Below are 18,179 nucleotides of genomic sequence, written 5' to 3'. Positions count from 1 at the left end.
TAACCAAGCACTATAAAGGTTACTAGTGGAAAAGTACCCGTGGTACAGTGCAGAAATTCATGTGCCACCCTGATTTATTCCAGAAGGGACCGAGACCCGGGCAGCTGCAAAATGTCGTTCACCCTTTGCGGAGTCAAAGCTCCGTGGCAAAGAGGAGAGCGTGGTGCCGGCGGGGGCACGGGGCCGAGGGCTGGCACTGGTACCGGGGGGGCTTCCTGGGGGCTGGGGCAGAGCCAGGTCTGCTGCGGGGGCAGCGGGACCCTGCCCTCGCTGGGAAGCCATTAATGCTTTAGTCTGTAATAATTAACAGGACCGTGTACAGCTGCCTCCTGGTAATAAGTCAATGACAAAGCAATTTATTAGAGTGATGTATTACGTGATAACGGTAATGAGAAATGAAGGAACCTAATTTTGTAAGGCTTGGATCAATTCAGTTGTGTTTTTTTTATAAATGAACATTGTTTTAGCAACCACAGAAGATCATTAGAATTATTATTTTATTAGGACTTTCAAAACTATTTCGGTTTCAGCTGCATTTTTTCAAAATCCAAACGGGAGCATGTGGAAGTGTGATACTGCTGCAGTGTAAATATTTCATCGGTGCTGGTAAATGTCTCGTTACGGAGGCGGGGAGCAGGCTTGGAAACGTTGCTTCGATTTATCTCCACGGCGCTGCGACCTGTAGCCCGCCGCTGGTGTTGTGTTCAGACGTGGAGCTGGAGCTGCGTGACACGGCGCAGGGGATGCGGTGTGCGGAGGGCTCATTCCTGCGAGTGGAGGGTCGGCTCCTGTGGGGTGCCCCATGGGGCTGGGGTGCCCCCGGTGCGGGGCAGGGAGTGAGGGTCCCTGGGGACGTGGCTGGGGGGACACGAGGGCCCGAGCGGGGCACTGCTGAGGTAGGCGCTTCTCTTGGGGAAATGACACTAGGGAAAGAAAATTGCATCCCTCTGCAAGTAGGTGTTTTTTTCCTGTAAGTAAGCAGGTTTTTTCCTAAGTATTTTTTTTTTCCTGTTAGACTTCTGCCTTTCTCTCTGCTCCCCAAGGTTGTGACGTCCTAAGGCAGATTTGCTTCCATTCTGCTGGGTCTGTCGCCGAGGGGAGGTGGTGTGAGCGCTGTGTGCCTGCTTTGGCGTTCCCTCGCTCACCGAGCGGCGATGGGAAGAGCAGCACGTGGGTAACTGGAGCCTCCCGCCGGGGCAGCCCATCCCCGCAGCGCCGTGGTTTACTGACAGAGGAGATTTCTCAGACACTGGTGATAAAATATTCAGGGCTTCCTGACACTGGGGGAGGTTACGGGTAAGAGGGAGGTCCTACAACACACCCCGGGGACCTTCACTGGGGCTTCTGCACCTTTGAAGGTTGTAAGCCCAGCGCAGGAGGTGCTCGGTGTGCTGGTGGAGGTGACGCCTCTGCGGGGTCTCCAGGGATGTAGCACGCACTGGCACAAACAGGGCTGGAGCTGGGGCAGCTCTGGTGACCCTGAGCACCCCTAGGTGACAAGATCCTCTTCTACGGCCCGAGGAGCCTTGTTTGGGGGTGAGGAATGAAGAGTTCTTCACTGACTCAAGTGAGACTTGGATGGAAAAGGAGGAAAGCCGATTTTAAGTCAGCCCTAGTTTACGCTGTGCCGAAATAAGCTACACCCGCACACAAACGAGCGCTATCGTCTTGGCTCTGCGATCAGTAATAAAGGCTCATGGCAGTAACATCCTGGGATGATCCAGCAAGATCTGAGAACCTCAGGCTCACGATGTGCTCGCCTAGTGCATGTTTCCAGGGAAAACGGGACGGAAAGACTATGGGGGAAAGGCGCTCACAGAAACGTGTCAGCTGAGGCTGTGTGTCAGCACAGCCTGAAGTCACCGAGTTTCCTGGTTGAAGAGGTCAGGAGAAAACCACAAAAAAGGCTTGCGAAGATAGGGCTGCAGGGCTCCCACCGCAAGTCCTCCTTGTGTCACTCACTCGCACGTGGCGGTGCGTGACGCGGCGCAGCGCGGCAAGGCTCGGGCGCACGGCTCAGCCAGGGCCCGCGGTGCCAGGCGAGGGGGTCGGGGTCCTGCCGAAGGGCAGCCGTGCACCTGGGCTCCCCGCTGCTCGCCGTGGGGTTTGCTCCCCGCAGCATCTCGCAGGCAGCCAGTGCTCTCAGGGGCTGAGCCGTGCTGCTGATGCTTCGCAGCGCCAAGAGCTGCTCCTGGGGACCCCCCAAAACGCCCATCAGCAGGGTGCTGGGTCCTGTGTGAGCTGCTTCGTTTTGCTGAGCTGCTCCGCTCCCACGGGCCGCGATCCTCGCTGACATAAAAATAGGGATGATGGGGAGGAAGGCTCCGGTGTCCGCAGGTCCCCGGCCGGTGGATTCCTGGCTGGGGCGGGGACGGGCGCGCGCCCGCTGGTGACGCGAGGTCTCCGCTCCGCAGCCTGCTCCGCTCGGGCTGACCTCTGGGGAAGGCGAACGCTGAAATGGGTGAGAAGGAATTGGATTTTGGAACATATTAGGTCACTCGTTCAGCTGGAGAGCAGCGTGTGTCAGAGGTCCAACAATTTGTTTTTAGAAGGGTTTCAAGCATTAATGATTCAAGATGTTTTCCTGGGAGTGGTTTGCAACATGAGACTCGGTGGCCAGGGCAGCGTTGGGGTTTTATGGGATTAGTCAATTCCTGAGGCTGCGGGGCCTCCAGTAACACAATGGTTAACGTTGTACTTTTCCACATGGCTGAGCCTTCAAGGAGCTCACCAGGAGTGTCAGAAACGCAAACAGAACCGTAAGGTTGGTGCCAGCCATGAGGCGGGGAGGGGGTTTCCATTCTGATTATTCCTATCACCCACTTCTTGCATTGCTTTTGTTTTGCAGAGTTGCAAATAACCACAAGCAGAACCTGATGACTGTTGCTAATCTGGGTGTGGTGTTTGGGCCAACTCTGCTTCGACCCCAAGAGGAAACAGTCGCTGCCATTATGGACATCAAGTTTCAGAACATTGTGATTGAAATTCTCATAGAAAACCATGAGAAGGTAACGGCTTTACGTGCTTCCTTCAGCGCAGTTCATTTCTTAAAACAAATCCGTCTCTCCGCAAGCTGCAGCCCACTTTCCCGGGGCCCTCCTTGCTCTCCGTGGCCGGCAGCCACGAAGGGCTAGGCTTGGTTCCTGCTTTTCTGACTAAATCTGTGTTTGTTCAAGTCCTGGCTTTGTCCGCGGGGTCGCTCCCTGCGTTGCGATGCGGTTGTGGCTGTGGTTGCAGGGATGCTCCCACCTGTTGCTGGGGTCTGTCAGTGGAGCCGAGTGCCACAGCGGGCTGTGCTGCAGCTGGGGGCTCCCATGCCTCCCCGGGGAGCTGGATGTCCCCCTGGGGCGCTGGCTGTCCCTCGGGGAGCTCGCTGTCCCCCCCAGGGAGCTGGCCACCCTCAGCGTGGTGCTCAGCCTCAGCCTGCTGACTGCCCGTGGAAGGCTGTGTGATTCAGCAAATGGCAGCTCTAAAAGAATCCATTTTCTTCTAAACTCAAACAGCTCTCTTCTTATCATCTTTGGTCTGCTTTGGGTTGGAGCTGGTACAGAGCTGTGCGTTCTGGCTGAAAAATGGAGTGCGACTCGCCAAGGGGAGCGGGGGCACCGCTGCCAGGCAGCACTGCAGCTCCAGCCTGGGGCTTCTGATTGCCGACGCTGTGAACCCGAGCACTGCTTGCAGGTTGCGTGCAGCGTGCCTGCGTGTACGTGGGCTGGTGGGGAGAGGCACGCCGGGCTGCCTGGAGGCAGTGAGGTGCATCACCACAAACACCGCGTTCCTGCAGGTGCCCCGGCCAAAGGGACGCCGTGCCACACCTCCCTGCGCGGTGCCGCTGGGTGCCCGTGGGGGGAGAGCAGCATGGGCTGGGAAGCTGCAGGATGCAGGAGGTGGTGCTGGGTGCTGCGAGGTACCCAGGGCTCTGGGCTCGCTCTGGAGACGTTTGGCCCCCAATTTCACACCGAAGGTGCGAGGCTGAGTCCCCGGCATGTGCCGTGTGGGTGTCGGTGGGGTGCGTGGTCTGCCGAGGGGCAGCAAATGCATGACCAGCGGGGATGGATGGGGACACCGTGCTTTGTGTGTCCTCAGAGAAGCTGCCTCCCTGGGCAGATAAGCACCATGGTATTTATTTAGCACGGAGGAGCTATTTTCTTCTCCTCTGCGTGGGGGGCAGTGGCGGTGATTGCTTAATTAGGAGCTGCCACGCAGAGGGGCGTGCGAGCAGCTGCAACGAACCTGGGGTTGTGGGCAAGGCACAAACCCGGCACAAAGCCTCATGTTGGCCCTCGGTGGCTGTTTCTCTGTCCTTCCATGGTGGCCCTGCAGTGGCCCAGGGGAACCTCGCCGCTGTGCCTGGCGCTTGGTGGTGACGGGCTCGTTGGCTGCATCCCCAGCATCCTGCTTGTGGCCCCGCTGAGCTCTGGGGGTCCCTAGAGGAGCAGGTGGTCACACACAGATCCTTCTGCCTGAACCGAGCCTCCTGAACCGAGGCTCCTGCCATCAGTTGGCACCTGCAGGAATCGATGACAGATTTCTGCAGTGCTCGTGTCTGTGTGGGCTGCAGTGCTCATCTCCGCTCCCCAGCAGAATTACACCTGGTGGCGCAGGGCTCCCGAGCGCTGCCATGATCACCCTGCCTTGGGAATAATTTACGGCCCCAGCGGGAGGGGGAAGCTGCGGCTCGGTTCCGTGCTTCCCTCCCCGCTGAGCTGCGGGGGGGTGAGTGCAGTGCGTGCACCCCGGCTGCTCCTGTGCAGCGGATGCTGGTGGTGCAGGATGGTGCCCTCGCTGCCCACAGCGGCACGGGCACCCCTTGGCACCAGGATGCTGCACACACAATGTCTGTGGACCCCTGCCCTCATTTCTCGAGGGGCTCTTGGGAAATGATCCCAAGAAGAAGGGAGACAGCAAGAGGCAACTACTGGGAGGAAAATCTGTTTTAAATTCAGCATCGGTGCTGGTTCGGCTCCCTCTTTAGGACTGCTTCGTTTCAGTGTATTCCTTAATTTGAATTGATTGGAACTCGCTGAAGTTTCCCCCCGGGAGCTGCTGTAGGTGATTAGCAATATGCAAGTCCTCTGTGCCGGTGCTGCTGGTGCTTTATATTGTTTTACGCTGGTGACTCACAGACACTGTTTATGATTAAGTGCATTCGCAGGGAAAATGTAATTGATTTGAATGGTTCCTGGCAATCAGCAACTGTCTGGTATTACATTATATTTCCCTCAGGTAAGTGGGATGCCTCTCCTGTTAAAATTACTGTCGTCATTGTGTAACCAAAAAAAAAGAGAAGAAAAAAAACAACAAGCTTGGTGATGACATTGCTTGGTCTGAGTAACTGCTGGCAGCTTGTTTACAGTCCCTCCAGCAGGCTTAGCCCATCGCTGGAGCCGTGGGGAAGGTGTCGGGGGGCAGTCACCCTGCTCTGCTCACTGCCGGGCATTGCAGTAGCCCCCTGGGGTTACCCGTGGGGCACAGCACCCACCCCAAGGGCACAGAGGGGCAGGGGCAGGTGGTGCAGGACACGCAGTGACGGTGCCGTGTCCGTGCTGTTACCCAGAGCTGGTGCTGCCCACAGCGTGCCCCCGGCTGGTGTCTGGGTGCGTGTCGGGAGCAAGGCGCAGTTTGGAATGGTAATCAGCAGAACGGGGGCTTTGTGAGGCTTCCCGGAACGGCTGGGAAATTACGGCTTGCTCCGCGTTGCCAGAGCCTCCGACACAGGCCATTAAGCTCTGTGTGCAAGCCAGAAAGTTGAATCGTTCCTGGGGATTTTACAGGTTTCCAGGTCTTGGATCCAAACGGGTGGTTGTACTCGCAATAGCACCAATAAAGCCAGGCTGTTTGTAGGGCTTCTCGGGCGTGTTCTCCTTGAGAAGGTCTCTGCATGAAGTTATCGCAGGCCTCGCGTTTATCTTTGTAATTGCAGCTGTCAGGGGGAACTCTTGCACTTTGGGTTATTTCCCAGGGGCTGTACTGACACCAGAGCTTCTGGAGGTGTGGAGCAGCATTGGGGTGGTGTAGAGACAGGGCTTGGGGAACGGGGGGACAAAATATCCTAGCGGCCGCACCATTTGCATGCCAGATGCTACAAGAGAGCAAACAGGAACCCTGGAAAAGCTGAGCTGGAGCAAACGTGCCCGGTGCTCGCCTGCCCAGCACCTCCCAGCGAATGGACAAAGCCTGGAGTCGATCCTTAGCGAGATGCCTCCGTTAGCGGTTGTCAGCCTTTGCTGTGTGTGCTTGTGGATGCAGTACGTTGGCGTGATGTGATATAAAATACACACCCGTTGTATATTTTTAAATGGATAAAATGATTTTTCTCCTATGGCTCCGGATGTCGCCATGACGAGCAAACCAAGAGGGTATCCTCTAAAAAAATCAGGATGCTGTGTGTTATTAGTTACTCAAGAGAGTGCTATTTAACACCATATTTCTAAAAAATCGACAATAAATTGACTTAAAAATTAAATGTTAGCAGAAAGCAATACTGAAATATTATTACATCTGGTGGCGTTTAATTTTCTGAAAATTGTGGCTGTCCATCCACTTTATTTTCCAAAGCCTTTATTTGTGTAGCTCTCCGGAAAAGGCCATTGTTCTGAAGTGTTACAAAATTAAGACATCAATACACTGTCTTGACGACGTTCCCTCAGACAAAAGCTTCACCAGCTGAATTGTTTCTGCACACGGTAGTGATGACAAATGAGAGACCAGCCCTTGCAGGGACTTGCACGGACCCAAACGCCAGCCTTACTCGGTGGTAAGAATTAATGCCGAAGTCAAAGCCCTCAGCACCTCATCTTTATTTTATTCTTTCTCTAATTAGCAACAGTTTTTAGCAGTGCTGTTGGCAGCAGTTTAGTTGCCCTCGAATGAAGTTTGTCCCACGTCCATTTGGAGCGCCGCAGCAGCTCCTGGCTCTGCCAGCTCCTGGGGCGAGTCGGTGCCACCGGCGGAGCAGGGGCTGCGTCTGTGTGCTCTGGTATCGTGCTCCTCTGACCTGGGAAGGAAACCCAACCTGCCCCTTTTTTGGCTTCTTCGTGATAACGGGGCACGGCACTTCTCCATCTCACAGAGATCAGGGTAACGGGTGCCCAGCACCAAAGTTCTCCTCAGAGCGCTGACCCCGTGCGTGCCTGGGGACCGCTTCCTCGGGAGCAGTCGTCAGCACTGTGAAGCCATCGCTTATATAACCAGCTCCAGATAATGAGGTCAGCGGGCAGATTCCTCATCCTCTGGAGCAGCCGCGGAGCACAGGGTTTAACAGCACTCGGATGGTTTCGTTCAGGGGTGGGGGCTGCTCCCAAAGCCTCCCGCTCCCGGTGCTCGGGGTGCTGCCGGTGCCTGGCCCTTCTGTGGCTGTGGAGCAGCGAAGTTACCGCTTGCATCAGACAGAGCGAGCACAAGGGCTGTAAATGTAATTTATGAATCCTGGCTGCTCCTCTCCCCGTCTGACCGTTAAGCTGTCTCGCTCTCTCCGTTAATTGGACTCTGGGACGGGAGAGTTATAACGCGGGTATGCACAGCGAGGAACACGTCTCGCTGAGTCTCGTTAAATTAGAGACTGAAACAAACCTGACAAACTTTCTGGTGAAGAAGAGTGAAGTTTTTATGCGAGCGATGCCTGGGCTGGGGGAAGTGGAGCGGGAGTTTTTGAGGCTGGCGGGGGGGGTTTCCTTCGCTGCCGAGGAGGCCGGCGCAGTTTCCGGGCGCATAGCGCTGGCCAAGTCACTTCGAGAACGAACTATTTATCTTACGGCTCCCTGAGCCCTCAGACTCCTCCCTCTGTGGACCTTCAGAATAAATGCTGGTGCTTTTTAAAATGGAGCTATTGACTGGCTTTCCCCTGTCGTGAGCAGTTAAATGCAGCCGGGGTGCTGCGTACCACCCGAGGTGGCCAAGGGGCCGCTTGGCACAGCCCTGCCTCTGCTGCGCCTCCTGGCCTGGTGGTGCTGGGGGGCTGCAGTGGGGCTGCCCTCCCTGCCCTGCCAGCCCCCAGCCTGCCCCCTCTGAGGTGAGGCGGGAGGGTGGGCATGGAGCAGTGGGAGGTCTGGGGCTGGAAAGCATCCCGGAGAAACTGGGGCACTCCTGCTTCACCGGGAGGCAGCGCCGTGCCACTGGCACCGAGCGGCATCGCTCCAAGCCCTGCCCTCCCAGGGCAGCAGAGAGGTGGTGTGGTGGTCCTGCTGTGTCCTACCGGGTCCTACTGTGTCCTGCTGTGTCCTACCGTATCCTGCCGTGCCCAGCCATGTCCAGCCGTGCCCAGCCATGTCCTGCAGTGCCCAGCCGTGCCAGCCCAGGACAGCAGGCTGGTGCAGCCCTCAGGGCTTTAATCTGTGCTGCACGAGAGGCATAAAAGACCTTGTGGCTTAATAAAAGAAGTTTATAACCTAGCAGGAAGCAGCATATTTACCGAGCCTTTACAATTGCAGTTGCGTCAGGGAGTGAAGTGGAGGCTGTAAAGCGAGCGCTTGGAGTGGAGGCGAGCACATCAAAGCCCGCGCGGGGAAGGGCGGCGGGGGGGAGGCGGTGGTGGCAGTGGCACGGAGGACACGGCTCTGGGTACCGGCCCCTGCCCTGCCAGAGCAGCATCTCCGTGTCTCCACGGGCACCAGGGGAGGTGTGGGCAGGCTGTAGGTTGAATATTTGGGCTGGTCAGACACTGTAACTGAAATAGAGTTGGTTGTGGTGGGTCGGAGGGGGTAAGATATCACACGCTGAAGCATTTTAGTTGAACCGTTTCATGCAGCTGCTTTGAGCAACACAAGCTACTTATAAGCTGAGGCTGGTTTCAGGCACTCGGTCTGTAATTTTAACGCAGATGTACCTTCTGTGATTGAACACCAAAAAGAGGACACAAAAACCTGGAAGTTTAACTTCAAGTGTGCTGTGGGAAGCTATCACACGAGATGCCATTCACAAATGGACACATTTATTTACTTTGATTATATATTTCATTTTCATATATTTTGGTTACGTACTTCATCATTTTCCCAAGCAATTTGCAAAGCATTTAATAGCAGAAAGTGGCCGTTCCGGGCCTGGAGAGCAGAGTGCAGGTGAGTGAGGTGCCTGCTGCAGAGGGTCCTGCGCCCTGCCTGGTGCAGAAGGAACAGCTCCAGCCTCGGGGCTGGGCCCTGGAGCCCAGCAGCTGCCAGAGGCACAGCCGGGTGAGCAAACAGCACTGGGGGTGGGCAGTGGGGCTGCCACCAGTCCCCAGGTCCCACGGGGCAGGGCTGGCTGCGGGCAGGCTCGGCACAGCAGGCGCGGTGGAAGCGAGCGGGGCTGCCTGCAGAAAGCTCGACTCGGGCTGGTGGTGCTGGGGGTGATCCATGGGCCCGGGAGGAATGTGCCAATGAGCTCAGCGGGGCTCTCCTTCCCCAGGAGGAAAGTCGGTTGCAGCTACATAATCCGTCCATCTGTCTGCGGCGTGTCCAGCTATGCACAGCCTCCAGTGGTAGCGGTGCCAGTCTCGGGGCGTGCGGGGAGCCATGCGTGGTGACCCCTCTCTGCTTCCTCGGCCTCACGCAGCGCCAGGGCTCCAAACCCCAGCAGAGCTCGAGCAGCGAGCACCCACAACCAGGAGGGCTGCCTGGAGTGCTGCTTGAGGTGCCCTCCACCACGGGGTGCTGGATTTGCCATGAACAGTCTGTTAGTTTTTTTTACCAGTGGCCGTGCCTGCCTCTCCGTGCTGTTTGGGAGAGATGTGACATTACAATATTTGGCTAAAGCATCTTGGCAATTTAGCATTTATTTGTGAGAGTCAGCACGGAGGGTTTACTCATGTGTGCCTGAGGATTATGTTGCTGTTACATGAAAAAGAGCAATTAGCTCCTGGCAGCGGCTCGCTCTGGCTGGTGAGCGGCATCCTGCAGCTCTGCTGCCTGCTGGGGCGGCACCCACCAGGGCACGGGGCAGCGGGTGGCTCTCGGGAGCAGTTCTCCTGTTGGCAAAGCCCAGCAGTGCCACTCAGCACCGGGCAGCCCTGGGCACCTCTCCGGGGTGCTGGGCACAGCCAGACAAGGCACAAAAGTCTCAGAGATTCTTGCAAACGGAGACCTTGGAAGAACTGGTGCTGAACGCTGATGTTGGAGCCTGGGGTTACAGAAAAACAATAAATAACCAGATATCAACGACAAACAGAACTGGTGCTCATTAGGTTCATGCAGTTTAAAAATTCCATCCCCTTGAGAAAAATGTGATTACTCAGTTTTCTGACAGCTGTGGCTGGAAGCTGGGAAGACTTTCCCAAGCTGGTTTGCATCACCGGGCGCCGAGCCTGTGGCAAGGACAGGCGCACACTGGCTGCTCTTCCCTCGGGCGCTCTCCCACCAACACCTGCAAGGGCACCGCAGAGCCTTGAACACCAAAAAGCCCACTGTAGGGTCTATCAAATGCCGCAACAAGAGTGCAAACATTAGAAACGTAGAACTTAGGAAATTGTACCCAAATGTCACTCGTTCTGTGGGTCTTCTGCGGATGCTGCTCCTTGGTGTGGCAGTGGGGTGCTGCAGGCCAGGCAGGCGGAAAGCTGCCAAGGAAACCTGTTTCTTATTTTTAACAGATCTTTAACACTGTGCCGGAGACCCCGCCGTCGAACTCGCAGCTGCTGCTATCTCGCAAGAAGAGCACGGACTCGAAGCCCCCCTCGTGCAGCGAGCGGCCCCTGACCCTCTTCCACACGGCGCAGCCCAACGAGAAGCGTAAGTGCTGCCCCTGCCCTGCTGCTCACGGCCAGCTGGCCATTCCTGCACCACCACACGCAGCTGCCGTGGTACCGATGAGAGGTGCATCCTGTAAGAGGATAGTGCCTCGGTTTCCTGCGCTGTCGTGCTGAGAGGGAGTGCAAAGACTGCCTGGCATCCCATGCTGTGAGCAGGGCTGGGGCGCTGCGTTGGCGCGGTGTAGTGTTGCTGCCCCGGCCCCCGGAGCCTTCCTCACCTCACGGCCCCCGTCCCCGCTGTCCCCAGCTGCCGAGGCCCTGCAGTGTGTGGGGCAGAGCCCGCAGCCGATCCTCTCTGGACGCCCACGGGCACTTTGCCTTTCACAGACACAACAAGCTCAGCCAGGAGGTTCTGCATTTTTCCACGGATTAGGTGCCCCAGCAGTTTAAAAATGCTGGAGATCGTCTTTCCAGTTCTGTCACTAATTGGCTCCAGACACTTAGGTGAAGCAGTCAGCGTGCCCTCCCACCTCCCACGCTGCTGCCTCACCTTGTTCTGTCCCCGGCCATCCCCAATGCTGCAGCAGGGGCAGGAGCCAGGCTGGCAGCGGGCACTGCCCGGGGCTCACCGGGGTGGTGAGGGGGCAGCGTGAGCCCCTCGCCCCCTCGCTGTAGCAGAGAGGCTGCTGTTTGCTTTCCTGACTCTCCAAACACTGGCGCTTCCCTGCCTCTGACTGAGTTCCCATTAAGGTCCAAGCACTCCCATTTTGGAGGATGTTGTAATAACGTATGGATTTAGGAGGCGGTGGTACAGATGTATGCTGGAAATGGCTGTACCCCAGCTGTCAGTGCAGCCCTGAATATCAGCATCTGCTTTGGGGAAATTTCAGCCTAATTAGTTTATTTGCTGATAACTCAGCAGATGTTTGGTAGATGCTGGAGTCACCTGGCTGCCAGGTCCTTCATGTGCTGTCCTCAGCTTGCCTGGAAGAGGAACCATGTTCGTTTATTTATTTCTGTAGCTATTTACCCTCAAGAGAAGCAATATTTTCTCAGCTTTCCTCCTGACGGTCTGCAGTCTCCTGTGTTTGTGGGCTGAAGCACGAGGGCTGGGGCAGGGGCTGGAGCCAGGGCGGCCGAGGAGAAGCAGCAGACGCTGCCCCTGTCCAGAGCTGGGACACAGAAAGCACCCTGCTTTTGGGGCTCCCAAGCAGCACGGCTCTTCCTGCTCCCGGCCACAGCTGCTCCCGGTCTGGAAGGTGGTGAGAGGGCTGTGGGAGTGCGGCTCGCTCGTGCATCACGGGATGAGCAGGGGCAGCTTTCCAGCCATGCAGGCTGGCGGGATTTGTCCTAACCGTCCTTAAATGCAGCAAGGTGCCTGGGGTTATTTGGCAGGCGCTGAGCCTTCCCAGCGCCAGCTGTGTTTGCAGCTGTGCTGCTGGTGCTCGGAGGTTCACTGGCTAACCGGGGTCTGTGCCTGAGCCGCCTGCTCTGCCCGCCCCGCGGGGAGCTGCGCCACGCAGGAGGGGCGCAGCTGGGTGCTCCTGCCTCAAAATCCATGCCAGGAGAGGTGGAGGGGGCTCAGCAGCCCTGAACACAGCAGGGGCACCGGCCGCAGGACTCTGCTCCCTGAAACAGGGGCACAGCGAGATCTGAGAGCCCAAGTTGGAGCTAGGCATGTCTAGAACTGAAGCAGAGCCCACATTTTTCTAACACCGAGGGCAATTTAGCCATAAGAAGGAGCTAAGTGGGGCGGTGAATTTCCCATTATTTGATATCTGTTCTTTGGAGTACAATATCTTTCTGAAACTTTCACTGAGATTCATCATACAAAGCTGTGCGTAACGCAGAAGTTATCGTGTTCAGCACACAGGATCACGCAAGAGAGCAGATTAGATAATTACAATGATAATTTTGCTGTTAAATGCTCGCATTTTTGCCCACAACTGACCTGGGTCAAGTGTGAGCCAGGAACCAAGTGGATATTGTGCAATAAGTGGGGCTAACACAACAATGCACCGCTTTGGTCCTTACCAGGTTTTCCTTATAAGCAGCGTTTTGGCCCTTTGCTCATGTTTTGTTATGCAGGGTGCTTTTGTCATCCCTTCCGTGGTCCCTGTGAGGGTTATCGAGGTGCCCCAGAGCTGGGTTCCCAGCCACGCGGCGCTGCTCTGGCACCTGGCATTTGGGACCTCTGCATGGGCGGTTTTCGGAGCGGCTCCTCTGCCCTGGCGGTGCTGTGGCAGCTTGGCTGCCCTGCTCCCCGAGCTCTAAGGACAAATTAAGTACCACAGCAAAGAGTCCTTCACTTAAGCTGTTAAAATCATGAAGCAAAACACAATCCCAGCCTCTTAAAAAGGAGGAAATAAAATAAAGGCACGGTTTCCGATTCTGCCATTCATCTCCCGTCCTCTGCAGATGAAACACTTCCAGTTCCTTGGCTGATAGCGACTTTAATTCAATGTTGGCTGGTAGCTGCGTCTGAGATTACACAGGCAATTGACACTGATTTGTGAGGCTTACAGAGCTTATTTTCGGACTTCAGCCTTGGGCAGAAAATGTTTGGAAACAAGCGGACGTCGCGGCCGAAGACTCTGCAGGCGCAGCTCTGTGCTGCCGGGGCCGGTGTGGGGAGAGGTCGGCACAGCCAGGGGCTGCCGGGCACACACCGGCCTGGGAACCTGCACTGCTGGGTGCAAAGAGCCAGGACTGAGGTGGATTGGCTTTTTTTGGGGGGGTTTAGGTCCTTTGGCAGGTGGATTTCTCCCTTATTCATCTGCTGGCTGCTCTGTCCCCCGGTCAACATTTGGAGAGCCCAGCCTCTGCTTTTCTTTGCTCTTGCTTCTCCTTATCTTCCCATACCTGCTGCTGGAGCTGCCCGGGAACCGTGGGCCAATAAATATCTTTAAATTCAGCACTCCGGGGAAATCTCTCTTGTTTGTGAGCCTTTCTGACGTGGTTTAGGGAAAGCACGGCTCGTTGTTTGATCCGCTGTGTGACTCATCGCTGAAGAGGTCGCCTGTGTTTTCCTTTTAACGCCACAGACGGTGGCAGCCTGGAAAAAAATCCAGCTGGGTGCATCACAGGAACAGCGGAGGGGACAGAGACGTGTTGGAGATACCTGCTCCCCTGTCAGCTGGTTGGAGATCAAGATTAATGACATGCAATTTCGGGAACCTGTTTACATCTGTAGACAGGAATATCACACCCTTGGCTTTCTGTAATCTTTGGAGGATCACCTGGGCTGAGCTTGGGCCCTCCTGCTGCCCGCAAGCGCTCTGATTGTGCCCAGGAACCAGGAGAACTCGGTGACCCCAGGGAGCGAACGTGACGAGGAGCATTAGACTTTGCTCCTTGCCCTGGCACCCAGGAACCTTTGGCTCTCGTAATCTTTTTTCTTTGAAACGGTGGCAAAGGGCTTACACAATGCCATGTTCCCCTGTCCCCGAGGCAGCACAGCTTCCAGGCTATTGCACAGAGACCTGAGGGGTTTCTCTCTGCTCAGGCTTAACCCTCCGCATAGCTCAGGCTTCCTCTTGCTGTTCATCCTTCTTTAAACGTGCACAGGACGTAGATGAGTATTGCATGTTGGCCTTCTAATGCAAGCAGATGTATCTATACGTATAATTTGAAGGGATTGAGAACGAGAGGTCCTTTATTCCTACGTGTTTTTCAGTAGCAATTTGATCATGTTGGTGTGCACAGGAAAAAGAGCTGGGAGCGCTCAGAGCAGCTACAACGAAATGGAGAGGAGAAGAGAGCCCTTCCCCTTCCTCCTCAGCCCCGTCTGTAACAAGGCTGTGCTGGGATGCTGGGCATGGCCAGAAGAGGCTGAGAGTGGTTATTGTCACATCCTAGGCCGAAAGCATTGCTGTGCTGAGATAAACTGTAACTGGGTGATCTGTCCTTTCCCCCTTCCGAAATGTTATCCTAGCCTCTCACACAAACGTTCGGCCCTGTGGTTGCTGATTTCAGTCTCAGAGACATTCGTTCCTGTACACAGCTTGCATTCTAATTTTTTTCAGGTTATGTAGCACTTTGGAAGTCTTTGGGAATGTAAGATATTAATGCCTTAAGAGAAAAGAATTCGTTAAAATATCATTCATTTAAAATGTATTTGCATCAATAAAAAAAAAAGTGGTGTAATAATTGTCTATGGATGTACAACACAGAAAATGTGGCCGTAAGCTAACTGGGGATCTGGTGGGATCGTGCCCTGCTTCCAGTAGTGCAGGGATTATTAATAGGATGCCATATGCCTTCGCAGCTGTATGCTCTTTTTTAAGCAATAGCAGCTATGTGTGGTGTCTGATGGTCCTTGGGTTTCGGTGTTTTTCAGAGGAGAACAGGAACAGTATCATCAACTCCAGCCTGGAATCCGTCGTATCTTCAAATGCAAACAGCTTCCTCAACTCCAACAGCTCTCCCCAGCCCAACCTGAACTCAAGTGATCTCGAACTAGAAGTAATTAAACCCAACAGGCCAAATTCACTGTAAGTACGGTAGTAATTAGTGTTTTATAGGCTCTCCGTCCTTAATCTTTAATCAGGGCTGTTTCTTACTCTGAATCCCAGCAGTTTGTGGAAGAAAACAATTTAACGTTTTAATTTTTAATGGGCGCCTAGCATGTGTCCTGCATTTTTAACTCTGCCTAAGTGGTGGGATTAGTGGCTGCGGGTTGGGTCTGCTGGTGAGCTCAGCCCGGGTTATTTTGAGCACGCGGGATATTTTTCAGGCAGGGCTCCGCGTTGCTGTTTGAACTGCCTGACCCATCTGGAGATAACTCCAGCAAACACAAAGGACTTTTCTTCTGAGTTAAATCCTATGACTGTTGTCAGTACAGTTGATCTCCAGCCAAATCTGTGCCATTGCTTCTGCTATTGCTTCCTTCATCTGGAAAGTTCAAGGGAAAAAATAGCGACCTTAGCAATGACTCCCCGGGGACGGCCGAGTTATTTATGAAGTCCCCTGGACTTGACACAGCCGAGCCCTCGCACCAGTGGCCGCTCTGCTGCGGGGAATTTCCTTCCTGCCGCGGCCCTGCTGGGCCCCGGCGCATTTTCCCACAGAACCTCCCTCCCCTCCCGCACACGCCAAGAGCAGACACGGTGCCAGTGCTGGTGCCGGTGACCCTGGCCGTGGTCCCTCTGGTTGGTGGCAGGGGATGGGTTTGGGGTCCGGGGTGCAGTGCCCGTGTCCCTCAGGGGGTCTCATCCCCACGGCGCTGGGACAAGTGAAGGTAGGTGCACGTTGGCAGTGCCCGGGCGGAGAAGGGCTCTGGGTTTCACCCACCAGCTCCATCTCTTTCCCATCACACTGCTGCCCCTAAAACCCTGTGTGCAAACCCAGCCGACCTCGAGTCAGCCGAGCCCACCCGGCAGGGTGCTGGGTGGGCAAAGCAGTGCCCACAGGGCAGGAGCCACGGTCAGGCCGTGAGCTGTGTGCCCTGAACCGAGGTGGGGTGTGTGGGTCTCGTGCCCGTGCTGCTGGTGGAAGCCCTGGAGGTCGGTCACATGCCGTTGCCCCCAGCAGGATGTTTTTAGTTTATTTGTCCTCCGAGGGAAGAAAATTATTTGACTTGTCTCGTTGTGACTTTAAAGAATCGTTTGCCAAATTTGCAGTTTTTCAAATTCCAAGAGTTGCTCTTCCTAATAACTTATTTTTTAAAGAAAGTCGTAAAGAAGCTCAGCAGAATGAACCAGTTCAGGCCGTGTGGGGCTCTGGGGAGCGGAGGCGTCCTGCTGTCACCCAGAGCTACGTGAGCGGACTGGAGCAGAACCATTTGCTTGGTGTCCATAAGGGGCCTTGACACTTGTGCAAAGTGAAGCGGAGCCTAGCAGGGTAGCCCTGGCAGCACTCCTGCCTCTGGCAACGTTTGTGGCATTGGGCATTTTCCCTTACATCCAGTGATTACACGCACACAAATGTGCAAGCTTTTAGTCAAGGTCGAGCTAAAGGTTAAAAAGTAAGTCTAAAGTGAATACCTCAAAGCAAATGTTTTCTTCTCTATGACCCCAATTATGTCACTCAAATGTCTGTAATCCAATCTTTCAACGAGAAATGAAGTGTTTGACTTCATTTTATTTTCCTTTAATGCTACGTATAGATGTCTCTTCAGCCTCTATGCCTGCTTACCCATCAGCCTGCGTCTGCTCCGCACGAGCCCATGCTGTTCCCATACTTATCTGTGCTGCTGGGGTTTAATGTTTGCTGAAACGCATTAGTTTGTCTTTAAATATTTGCTTTTAACCTAATTTGTAGTCCCATGAAAATTTGATTGCTGTATTTCCTCTGCAGTGCTGGGGTGGTTAAACACCCAGATCGTTTCCACGTGTGTATTTGTAGCCGGCTCGAGCCAGCTGATGGGGCTCAGCCCCCACGCGGCGTCTGGGGGGGGACCGGGGGGAGCAGCGTGTGCAGGGGGGCTGCCAGGCGTGCTCGGAGCACACGTTTTCAGACAAGTAAGGGCTTGGTGCGAGTGGGTTTGGTTCCACACCAGGGCTGTGGGTCGGTGATGGTTGGGGTGCCCTGCTCTGCTTGGGGCGGTCACCAGAGTCACTCCCAGCCGCGGTGACCCCCGTGCCCAGCCCATGGAGGTGCAGGGCTCCTCTGCCCCATGTGGGTGCTGATGGGCAGAGGCGAGGCGGAGGAGGAAGAGGAGGAGGAGGAGGAGTGCTGTCTGGGCAGGAGCTGTGGCTGTGCACGGGCTGCGCTCTCGGGGTCGGGGCGCGCGGCCTGAATGGTGCCAGTGTCCCGGTGGCGTTGTCGCTGCTGCCCTGCGGCGCTGCACAAATAATGCCTGCATAAAGCCGTCCCTGTTTCTTTAACCAGCTGAGTAATTTCGGCTTTGCAAAGCCTTGGGCAGCTCTGTACGCTGAAGTCGGCTGCTATTATCTGTTACTGCCGTGCGAGGGTTTCCAGTGCTCCCCTGTAATTACCGGGCCCACAATGAGGAGTTGGGAGCGTGTCAGGGTGCCTCGCTCTCCGCGCCCCTTCAAAACCCCTGCCAAACCCTCTGCCAGTCCCGTGAGACCCATCGTTGAGCTCAGCTTCAGGAGTTTGTTTTTTTTTCCTGCATTCTTCACCATTTTCTGTAAGATTTTGGCCGCGGGCCAGGGCTGTCCCATCTCGGGACCCGCTCAGGAGGAGCTGCCCGGCCCACGGCTGCAGCAGCTCGCGGAGCTGGCAGAATTCAAGAATTCAAGCCCTGCAGCTGAGGAGCTGTAAAATTCCAGGTGTGAGCAGGCCGGGAAGCCCCGCTTTCCTTCCTTAAAGAAAAAAGGATTTCTTTCTGAACAAGGCACTCTTTGAGAGTACCAGTAAAAAAGGAATCCTGGATTTGGTGCTTCCTTCCCTAAAGTGACAACAGCAAAGGTCAGGAAATTAAAAACTCACCCAGACCAGAATTTAATTTCTTTTTTTTTTTTTTTTTTTTTTTTTTGGTGTCTGAAGTCACCAGTGAGAGACACTTCCATGCAGGCCATCGTGCACCAGGGCCTTTTGCTCTGTTCTGCCGCTG

General features: G+C 55.2%; 1 protein-coding gene across 5 annotated transcripts in view; it reads left to right on the top strand.

Moving 5' to 3' along the window:
• The window catches only part of ARHGAP26 (Rho GTPase activating protein 26), a 120,603-nt gene that overhangs the window by 77,840 nt on the left and 24,584 nt on the right, over positions 1-18,179 (top strand). For all 5 annotated transcript variants that reach the window (XR_011803358.1, XM_072023306.1, XM_027468470.3 and 2 more), the window contains exons 18-20: positions 2,849-3,008; positions 10,562-10,700; positions 15,000-15,153. Coding sequence is in view for 4 of the 5 variants with exons in the window: in XM_072023306.1 (XP_071879407.1) it covers positions 2,849-3,008; positions 10,562-10,700; positions 15,000-15,153 (453 nt within the window). In the remaining variant the exon portion in view is untranslated. The remainder of the gene's footprint in view (positions 1-2,848; positions 3,009-10,561; positions 10,701-14,999; positions 15,154-18,179) is intronic.

The sequence above is a fragment of the Anas platyrhynchos genome, chromosome 14, assembly GCF_047663525.1.
Source record: "Anas platyrhynchos isolate ZD024472 breed Pekin duck chromosome 14, IASCAAS_PekinDuck_T2T, whole genome shotgun sequence".
Taxonomy (NCBI): domain Eukaryota; kingdom Metazoa; phylum Chordata; class Aves; order Anseriformes; family Anatidae; genus Anas; species Anas platyrhynchos.
Note: the sequence above shows the minus strand (reverse complement) of the source record. Positions and strands in the feature narration are given on the sequence as shown.